We start from the raw sequence: 11,650 nt of genomic DNA on the forward strand, positions 1-11,650 counted from the left end.
GGCAAGTCAATCGTACACCTGGAACACGGGAACATATGATACTAGTCAAAACAGGGAATGCATCAATTAGGAAACAACCACTTCATGTCTACCATAAACCGTTTTCAAAGCTTTACTGTGGCCTTAAATGTTGTAGCCCCGATGAAATATCTTTTGACCAAGAGTCATATGACGCTCTTTGAAGTCTTCGTAGAAACAATATACTTGATTGTACCTAAAAGAATGTGGAGCTGCTGGAATTTTGCCCAACATTAAGGGAAGTTTACTATTGTAAAGTTGAAGTCACACAATCTTGTGGATAGAAACGTTCAGTTTTGTCTCAGCATTGACCTCTTGCCTTTCCTCTCGCCAGGCCCCAACTGCCGATACCCTGTCCTGAGGGGAGTGGGCACCGCCACCAACCGAGCGTTACGGACCCCCCTCCTTCTTAGCACCTCCAACCTCATCCAGTCGGACGATGACCCCCTCATGTTCTACGAGTGTAGATGTTTGGTAAGTGCCACTTCAACATCTACTCGTTTCAAACTATTTGGGAAAGTGTTCTTTGTACATATGAGAACGTTTCTCTGAAGAAGATATAATGTTTGCTTCAGGCAGCATATCTGATTAAATGTGTATTTGTATTTTGTTTTTCGTTGTTGTTGCTGTGTGTGTGTGTGTGTGTGTGTGTGTGTGTGTGTGTGTGTGTGTGTGTGTGTTGTTTAACGCCGCCCTCAGCAATATTCCAGGGTGTCGTTGTACAAAACATCACCTTAGCGCTACGATCGCTTTGTACAACGGCACACTGCCCTATAGCGGCGGCCTGTAATTAACCGAGTTGCCATGCCCATCTTTCCCGTGGGTGCACAATGACCTATTATCAACTGGTTCCCACATTGCAACCATCCGACCCATCGGATCTAACACGTATGGGCGGAGGAGGACCTAGTCTGACCCGTAAAACTGGGGATATATATCTCTGTACAATGTTCCAGTAAAATTTTTCTGAAGATTACAACAAATAGGCGCCGTTTCTTATTATTACTAGTGTCCCTACTATAATTCATAGTTTTGTCTTCAAATTGTTTGATACAGACAAATGAAATATTGAATATGCATGTAATTAGTACTATTTCTACAGATTCCAGGTGGCACAGCTTTCTGTCAACCGAAACCTTTCAAATGGATTCGTGGAGGATGAGCATGCACAGACAATGTACTTGAAGAAATCCAGAAACTATTACGAAAGATGTACAAGACTCTAACCTCTGGTTAATGATGTGAGATTTCTCTGAGAGATTGTTTTTTTTATATTTTTAATGAAACATCACTGTACAATGTATGTATAAAATATGTGTACCTTTTATGTATTTACCATATGTATTCAATAAATATTTTAAACATACTTTCAATTTGTTTGTCGCATTATTCCCCGTGAAGCACTGATACGCCCGTGGTGCTAGATTAGCTGGTGCAGCCGCCTGTGGAGCTTCTTGTAGACCCGTGAAGATGCGGTGTAGAATAGGTCTTCAGCAACCCATAATTGCCGTAAAAGGCGACTATGCTTGTCGTAAAAGGCGACTAACGTGATCGGGTGGTCAGGCTCGCTGACTTGGTTGATGCATGTCATCGATCCCAATTGCATGGATCGATGCTCATGATATCAATCACTGGATTGTCTGGTCCAGACTCCGCCGTCATATAGCTGGAATATTGCTGAGTGCGGCGTTAAACAACAAACCAACCAACCAAAACGTGATGTTGCTGGAATATTGCTAAAAGCGGCGTACAACCATACTCACTCACTCACTCCAGAAGAAACACCGCAGGCGGCTCTACCAGCGGCTCCGTGGCTCCTGGGACTGTAACGTTCCTTGCAACACCGCGGGGGCGTGTGGAGGAGACATATCAGCCATCAGCTGAAGGAGGTAGAATTTTAATCCGATCTCGCCTCCGCCAAGGTTCATAATCGAGACCAGTCTGGCTTTCGAAACTAAGACAAACGGATCCTAAGGGCTAAGGGTGTTTTTTTTATAAACAAAGCGATGCCATTACTGATTCTTTTAATTGCATTGTATAGGGCATTCCCCATTCTCTAAGATTCCACACACAGAAATCAGAACACGATTGGCAACATCTCCTAGCGACCAATGTACAAGACCTGAAACGAATCTTTTGAATGCCGCCTTTATATTATTTCAGTTTTAGCATGGAGGTTCACTTAAATTCATCCAGGTGGGTCATTCACTTTTGTCGTGTCATAGTCATAGGCGAGATGTCGTCACCAATTAGCGAGATGTCGTGAAATGGGAAGTAATAATTATTAATCTTTTGTTTTCGTCTTTATATGTATCGTCCTTAATTCAACGTTCAGCCTTTGATTCTGCGTTCCATCGCTTCATGTTTGCGATAGATTGGCGTTAAGCATGTCGTTAAAGAACTCCCGATACACGCCATTTCGAGATAGGCAGTGGACACAGAATCATTCCAAGAGACATCCTTAATACTTAGTCACTGTAACCTGTTTTGCCCACAGATTAATACGGTAGCACGGCGGAGTCATCTGGTTTACATTGTTCGACAGTTCCGTTCTCCCATTTCATGTGTAAAAAGAAACCGAAAAGTAGTAAAGTCGTAAATCACGACATTCATACAAAATTAATACCAAAAATGAATTGGCCATTTCTGCATGGAATGAGATTGATTTGTGTGGAAAGTATGAGATATTGTAGAAATTTAGTGAAATTTAGCAAAATCACAACCTCGTGAGAGCCTGGCGACGAAACAAACCAACATGACATGAAACATCACTTGTTAGTCAATAAAAATGTTATGTTTTCATGTGCATGCCATCACAGCCTTACAGCAAGTGAACAGCGATACCATGCCACGAGCGAAAGAAGCCCAAGCAACAACGCCATTGGCCGGCTGCAAACAAGAGAATCATCTTCAACTGAAGCAAAGATTTTCCAAGAAGCTCAAAGCACCATTACAAGACTCAGGGACCGTTATCAGACACACGGGACAACACATGATCTTCCCAGATCCGGTCGACCACGTATCACTACGACAGCACAGAGTACGTCACTTACGCCAAAGAAGCACAGCGGCATTCTCTACAACTACGGCAATACAAGGATTGCGTTGGATATCAGCTCAGACAGTGAAGGTTATCGCGTTAGACGACCAGTTCGAGGTGTCATTTTGACGGACCTGCATCGTCGGCTGGGACGTCAATGGTGTCAAGGTCACAGAGTATAGCCACAACTGCGATGGAGACAAGTTAGGTTAAGTGACGAGTCACGTTTTATGCTTCGCCGTGCGGATGGTAGACGTCGTGTTTGTAGGCCTCGTGGGGAACGTTATACACGAAACTGCAAACAGGAAACAGACAGATTTGGCGATGGTAGTGTAATGATGTGGGCGGAAATCTCCTACACTGGTGGAACAGACTTGATGCAAATTCTGAGGAATTTAACGGCACAAGGTTACACGGATGAGATTCCTCAGTCCACACATACTTCCCATTATGCAACAAGCGGTCATTTTCCAAGAAGACAACGCCCGACCTCGCACGGCAAGACAACAGCCTTTGTCAGAAATCCAGGGTTCGATCCCCGGTCGCGTCATACCAAAAGACATTAAAAGATGGTACTTGTTGTTACACTGCCTGGCGCTCGGCATTAAGGGGCTGAAACAAGGACTGGTCGGCTCGGAGTCAGTTTTCTGTGTCTGAGTGGGGTATTCATGTTAAACTGCGGCTTGGTATCTCAGTGAGCTAGCACTATAAATCGGCATCAGTCCGGACCAGCAAAAGCAGCCACACATATACCCACACCTGCATGCACGTTGCTATATAAGTGCAATAATCTTGGACGCGACGTTCAACCCATTTTCACCTCACCTCATAGCTGGCTTCATGCAAACAAAGTAAAAACAATGAAAATAAAGATCTTTTATTGTGTATAAAATTCCATGCCCCGTAATGTCGAGCACCAGGCAGGGGTCACAACAACTACTACCATCTTTCGGTATGACGCGGCCTGGGATCGAACCCCGGACCTTCCGCTCTCCGGGCGGACGTTCTACCACTAGACAACGGAGGCGTTTGTTTATCAATAATGACTATCAATACCATTATTGTAGAAGTGCTGATTGACAAAATGGACAAGACAAAGCAATACGACCACGTTCAGCAGTATACAATTTACTTACTGAGTATACACAATTTCAAACAGTTCATATCAGTTTAATCATGTGGTCCCAATTATAATATCTGTCGTTCTGAGTATGTATTCTTAAAATGTTCCCATTGTTTTAGTGGATTAATAAATACATTAAAATAAGAGACGTTAAGTATGTCTGTACATCAGTATTGTAATATTAATGTGTTTATGGTTTACTTGTTTAACTTCCCATTTTTTCTGTGCCCTTAGGCTCCTGTTTTACAACTTTGACCCAGTGCTTTTCTCCATGTCTGGCCTGAGGATCTTGCCGCTGGCGCTCTTTGGAATCTCTTCAAGAAAGGTCACTCCTCCCCGGAGTCTCTTGGTTCCTGATACTTTATCTGCAAGGAGGGAAGGCACTGAATGAGACACTCTCGGCTTCCGTGTTACATTGATTCATGACTGAAACGCTGTATTCTCATTTTCACATTGATCAGTCAAAGCCACGTATGTCAAGGGTTTAAATTTTCAACATTTAATCAATTTGTTTTTTAAACGGTGTAACAGCATAAGAAAGATAAAAAAAATAATTAAATCTATCTCAGTATTTAACCTGTATATACATGTTTTCTTCAATATATAACATATTTAAGTCAACTGTTCACAAACTTTCAAACTGTTTAAATGCCAGACATTGAATACTTGTCTGAGCTTAAACAAATTTTTTTTCCAGTTTTCGAGGCCGTGTGTTTGCTTATTATTATTCACTAGCCTTATCCCAAGAAAATATAGTCATGGTTGACTGCATGTCATCGCATCCCTATGGCATGGGACTTGCTCTTGGCATCAATCACTGGTTTATCCAGACTCGATTATTCACAGGCCACCGTCATATAACGGAATATTGCTGAGTGCGGAGTTAAGACAATAAGCAACTAATGAACAAAAAATAGTAATACGCCCGTCCCATGATATACGTGTAAAATAGTGTTTCCTACTTTTCACAAAATCTTGCAATTCTTGTTCTGTTGTCCTTGACCCTGGTTTCCTGACAACAAACGCTTTGGGCAACTCTCCTGCCTCCACATCCGGGATACCGATGACACCGACATCTGCCACGCCGGGGTGACTCAACAGAACATCCTCCAGCTCAGCTGACGCGAGGAAGTACATGACTGGAAGGATGAATGGGAATTCGACATACCTGTGTACATATACAGAGAACGCCTTCCTTGTTGTGACACATGCCGCAGGAGACGGGACTTGGTTCAAGCCATATTTTCGTCATAAACAATTACAGTTTGCACCTAACACAATTTCAGGACAAACGCAGTTGAAATTGAAAACCTGTCCTGGGTCAATTGGGTTTTATCCATCACGGGTGTAGCAGGCTCAAATCAATCCCTTTAAATGTCACTCAAGATTAATTTGAGCCTAGGTTCAAACTCTCCAGGGTACATTTAGCACAGGCTCAGGTCTCGCCCGGTACTATAACTCTTCGTACATAATATCTGGTGATGAGTGATGAGTGATGAGGAACCAGGTACTGGTCCGTGAAACAAATTCCTTAGCTTATGATTTGTTTGTTTGTTGTTTAGCGCCGCACTGAACCATATTCCAGCTATATTACGGCGGTCTGTAAATAATAGAGTCTGAACCAGACAATCCAGTGATTGACTTCATGAGCATCATGATATGCATCAACCAAGTCAGCGGACCTGACCACCCGATCCCGTTAGTCGCCTCTTACGACAAGAACAGTCACCTTTTACGGCAAGCATGGATAGCTGAAAACCTATTCTAACACGGATCTTCACGAATCCTTCAGCTTATGAACACAAGAACAATGTATACTGTTTTTTACGCGTTTGTCGTCCTCAAAGAACATACACATCACCGTCAATACAAATTGTTGATGATGGTGTTTGTGATTTAATGAACGCTTCCTGTAGATCCTGCTTCACACTCGGATGCAAAGACAATTTTAAGTGAACGTCAATTCTTCTATATTGGTCTGCTGGAGACTTGCTGGATTAGGTCAGCTTGACCAACCTGCCGCCAAGCCAGTGTTTACCTGGAATGCCTTGTATTTGATGAGCTCCTTCAGCCGATCAACAATAAAGAGAAACCCGTCGTCGTCAACATGGCCAATATCACCTGTGGAGAAAGGCAGTTGGATTTCGAATAAGTAAACAAACAAACAAGACGAAGGGATGTATACATTACATGTACATGTCCTGTGTTACATCAGGCAAACTGTAAAATGCATGAACCTGTATTTCCAAAAATGACTTATTTTATACCCTTGAGTGAGTGAGTGAGTGAGTGAGTGAGTGGTGTTCCAGTTACAGTGAATACGTGAGTGTTGTTTTACGCCGCTTTTAACAATATTCCTGCAATAACACGAAATGGGGAACGGGACGCACCAGAAATTGGCTTCACAGATAGCACCCATGTAGGGACTCGAACCCGGACGACGAGGGAACGCTTTAACCACAAGGCTACCTACCCCATGAAGTGTGGAGAGAAGTATGAAGTATGGAGGCCTACTATATGTAGGAAATGCTTAATCTCGACCGTAATGTACATGTATTTGACCTGGACTAAAGACGTACTATATTATTTAATTTCAAACCAAGAACATGTAATTTTGATTGATGATATGATGGTTTGTTTCCATCATGAAAGTGTCGTTCTTAAAAATATCATCTATTATGATTATGATTATGATTATTATTATTATTCCGCACCTGTCTTTATCCATCCATCCTCGGTATACATGGCGCTCGTGGCACCAGGGTTTGACAGGTACCCTTTCATTAAGCTTGGTCCTCTCACATAGACCTCACCATCTTTGTTTGCGGGGAGGGACTTTCCGGTCTCTAGGTCGGCTATCTGTGAAATAACAGGTGTGTGAAAGCTGTTTTGCGTCATAGTCAGTAATATCACAACTCTATATGCCGACAGCCTGGAAATAATCGACTCTCGGCGAGATAAACCAGTGATTTACAGCACGAGCAACGATCCGCGCGGTCGGGGGACGATGGCACCCAATCAGCTAGGCCAGACATTGCCACGCACGTTCCTTCCCTACGGAAGCTTTTTAGGGCCATTTGTTTTTCTTTAATTTCAAGACACTAAGTTGAAATTTCAAGATGCTAAGGTGAAATTTCAAGATGCTAAATTGAAATTTCAAGATAATGATCTTGAAATTTCTAAATGATAAGTTGAAATTTCAAGATATTAACATGAAATTACAACTTTCAAAATAGTATGTATCGTGAAATTTCAACCTAGAATCTTGAAATTTTAAGTCAGTAACTTGACATTTCAAGAAAAAACACACCAAAAAACAAATGACCCTAAAAGGCTCCCGTACTGCCCACCCGCACGGAGTCAAATTCACCAACTCACTGGTAGTTTTGAATGTACGTGTATTGTGTTGAAGATGTCTGCGTCGAGTCTGTGCATCTCATCAAGTGATGTGTGTGGAGAGAACACTTGGTGATTGTAGTCATCTCAGTTATCGGTACATAGGAAAAGTCCAAGCTGAAGGGCAGCTACCATCAATAACGCGTGTGTCCCCCGTTGGAAGCGATAGTGGCCTGACATCTCCTGTCCATGAAAGGGACGAGTATGCGAATCACATCCTGGGGAATGGTAGCCAACACCGCCTGCAACGCAAAAGCCAACTGCTGCAACGTCTGGGGTTGTGGTTGACCTCGTCGTAGCCGTCTTTTCAATTTATCCCACAGGTGCTTTATCGGGGTTCAAATCCGGGGATCTGGAGGGCCAGGGGAGAACATCAACATTGTTGTGTAGACGGGCTCTTGTGATCCGCGTTGTATGCGGTCGAGCGTTGTCCTGCTGGAATGCACCGTTGCCGTTGGCTCCAATTGGGAGGACGTGTGGTAGGAGAATTTCGTTGATGTATCGTGAGCCGTAAGATTGCCCTGGGATATGGACCAAACCTGTCCTGCCATGATGAGAGTTAGCCATCATAACGCTACCCCTGCCAAACCTGTCAACTTCCTGTAGGCAGTTACCGGCGTAACGTTCTCCCCGACATCTGTAGACCAGTGCTCTTCCACCTCGACGGGGGAGAAATCTTGATCCGTCGCTGAACCAGACATCTCTCCATCGCAGTTGAGGCCATACCTTGTGTTGACGACACCAATGAAGTCGTAGTTGACAATGTTGCCGACTCAATATGACGCGTCGAACAGGACGGTTTCGTACGGTCTGGTCGGAGATTCTGCGCAGTCGGGTTATTTGGGGTGTGGTTGAGGTGGCGTAGATGGAGCAGTCGGATGAAGCGATCTTGGGCGGGGGTGGTTACTCTTGGCCGATCACGTGTTGACCCATGCTGTTGAAACCGATCCCATGGCCTTTTGATGGTGCTGGGTGCTTCATTGAAACCCCTGGCAACAGCTGATCGGGATTCTCCTGCCTGCAAGCGGCCTATGACGTTGTTTCTTTACACTTCTGTTAATCTTGGCATGTTGTTGAACTGTCACTGTTCGATTGATGCAGATGCCAGGCAATCAAAAACCCTGCACTTTAATACCGGTTCACAGTGCTGCTGCATTTCATTTTGCACTTTTTGGTCCGCTACTTTTGCTTTTATGGCCAAAAATATCCGTATTGCGTTTCTTTTTTTGAAGAGTATAATATGCCCGTGGACTTTTTAAATACAACTTCCGTTTATATTGAAATATATTTTTCGCAAGAAATATATTTTCTTTTTGGAGCAGAATGTAATGCAATGTAAATTGAAATGACTAATATTTTTTTAAAAACCCGATGATGGAACACGCAACCTATGTATCTGTAGCCCAGTGATTGTAGCACAAGGCTCCAGAGGCGTACGCGTTGATAAATCACCACACTTTTCAGAATGTCTTTTTCAAGTACTGTACGCCAGCAACAGATATTTTACACCCGTTTCCTTAGGTTCATGGAAAATATGTTTGAAACATAAAAATATTGATCCATGTTGTTTTACGCTAACTTTCTTTTTCAGTTTATATATTAAATAAAACACTTATCCTCGGTTTAATCCCTTGGATTCGGGTTTTATATCTCGAAAAAAAACTCTGACGTGTTTGATCCTACGCATAACCGGTACAAACACAAATAACAGGGAACACTGACACAACATGCTGTTTTGTGTGTATAGTTCATGCATACAAAGTCCAAATCTGCCCTCATCAGTACTTGCTTCAAAATGTTTTTTATGCTAAATACTAGTAGTACCTTGTGTGACATACTTGATGTTGAATATCTTTAGAATCTTCGCTTCAATGTCTCGGTGAACACTGCTCAGGTCATACTGCCGGACAGTGGGCAGGGTGGTCAACAGAACCATGACGGGTGGCACCAGGTGATGCACGGTGGCCTGTGGAATGGATCAATACAGTCGCCTTATATCGAGGTGTATAGACGCAAAGGAGAACCTCGTGCGACATATTTAATGATATGACCAAAGGCAGAAGCAACTGTGTTCAACTCAAAATGTGCTAATGTTTAATTGGATACAGGAGGGACCCCACATGTTTTCTATAGTTTATACTTTCTTTCTATCGTTCTTTGTTGTTTAACGCAGCACTATTCCAGGTATATGACGGTCGCGTGTAGATAATGTTGACCAGACAATGCAGTGCTTGACATCATGATCTATGCAATTGGAATACCACTATACTATATAAGTAAATATAACCTATAATAAAACTTCATTGGGCATTAAAAGGGCGACACACTTATCAATATTCCAGTTGTATAGCGGAGATATGTAGATAATTGAGTCTGGACCAAGCACACCAATGAATCACAACTTGACCACTCGATCCCCATGTGGTGTCTCCCTGGGCAAGTGACTTTGTTCGAAATGTGCCTCTGTTCACCAACCAGTGAATAGTCACCCGTTAGGATGAGGTTTTATTATAATGTACAGATTAAAATAAAAAATGCAGCAAAGAGGATTTGGGTGATCCAGGAACAGTCAGCCTGGTTAGGCTCATCATCAACTCAGGGCCCTTTCCCCCTCTACACGCAGCGCACACATTTCGGAGACTATGAAGACTCCCCAACACTGCAGCCTTCTGCATTACCCAGATTGTCATAAGGGCTGTATTCCTGGTAGCAAACCCAATGTCAGTCTACAGATTTTGAGGTACCAAACCTAAGGCACCGAGAACAATGGGGAGTCGGACAACTTGGTACTTGGGATACAAGCGTGACATTTCGAAAGCTAGGTCCGCATATTTGCAATGTTTTTCCTGAATCGTGTCAATCATATTAGTGTCAAAAGGGACAGAAACTTCAATGATATAAATGATTTCATTGGATTTATGAAAAAAGGACAAGATCAGGGTTATTGACCTGGATACGTCTGAGACTGAAAACGGGCCTATGCCTACGAATTTCTATTTATCATTTTCCATGACGCCCTCTACATATTCCGGGTCGTACCATGGGTGTCAAAACCGTAAGCATGGCGAAGACGGTAATAAAATGATCGAGCTACACCATCATGTCGCTGTAGATACTCTGTCTGTGCCAAAGCTGGGTATCCACTCACAATGTGTTGGACAGTCTCATGAAATTCATGACATAATCTAAATTTCATATTCACATTTTGATGCAAAATCATACATCGAGTTGGAAGTGACTGGTCCTGATCAGCAAACAGAAAGCCTTCTGTTTCACTTTTCAGGCCAGCTGACTTCATCCATGTGAAGGACTCTGCAGGATTGCTGATTTTCTCAACACACTGCGCATAAACTCGATGCAGTGGTCGTTCAGAAAGCCTCTCCTTGAAACACTGAGTCTGGGCCGATTTGATATGGCACTTCGCTTGGTTGACTCTCATTTCTGTACCGTGCAGCAGTACAGAACCATCAACAAAATCAACACCGACATTGAGATTATGTCCCACATCCTTGGTTTTAGAAAACTGTGGAATGCATTGTTTTCATCATTACATGCTTTAAATGGCCATAATACCGCACGTGTTTTCAGCCAATCGATCCGTTACCATAACTTATTTGGTGGTTTCGTTTGTCATGTAACTTGATGTACGGGTTTACCAATTGTTTTCGATCCGTGTAGATATGGGGTAGAATAGGTCTTCAGCAACCCATACTTGCCGTAAGAGGCGACAAATGGGATCGGGTGGTCAGGCTCGCTGACTTGGTTGATGCATGTCATCGTATCCCAATTGCGTGGATCGATGTTCATGATATCAATCACTGGATTGTAGAAATAATTTCATGATTGTCGTATATTCCTTTTCAGATCAAGGACTCGCTTTGTATGAAGGATTAGTAGATTACCCCTCAATGCCACTTTCCTTGTAAAGACAGTTTATGTAGTGTGCGAGTAATCCTACACAAGACATATTCCATACAAATGCACCACCCCACCAATCCTTCTAAATCAGTAATATATAAATATAAGATTGCAAAGAAGAGAAGACTAAAAGATCAAGTGGTCAGGCTCGGTGA

The 11,650-nt window shown here is 42.9% G+C and overlaps 1 protein-coding gene across 1 annotated transcript; it reads right to left on the reverse strand.

Annotated features, from left to right (window-relative positions):
• Nucleotides 1–4,424: 4,424 nt before the first annotated feature.
• On the reverse strand, nt 4,425–9,513 carry LOC139455059 (uncharacterized). The gene is made up of 6 exons (XM_071236641.1): nt 9,416–9,513; nt 8,192–8,303; nt 6,896–7,040; nt 6,198–6,302; nt 5,144–5,320; nt 4,425–4,546 (listed from the first exon to the last, which is right to left on the reverse strand). The coding sequence occupies exons 1-6, from the start codon at nt 9,511–9,513 to the stop codon at nt 4,425–4,427; spliced, it is 759 nt and encodes a 252-aa protein (XP_071092742.1).
• Between the last annotated feature and the right edge of the window lie 2,137 nt (nt 9,514–11,650).

This window comes from Haliotis cracherodii, unplaced genomic scaffold (assembly GCF_022045235.1).
Source record: "Haliotis cracherodii isolate W230 unplaced genomic scaffold, xgHalCrac1.p SCAF_1, whole genome shotgun sequence".
NCBI lineage: Eukaryota > Metazoa > Mollusca > Gastropoda > Lepetellida > Haliotidae > Haliotis > Haliotis cracherodii.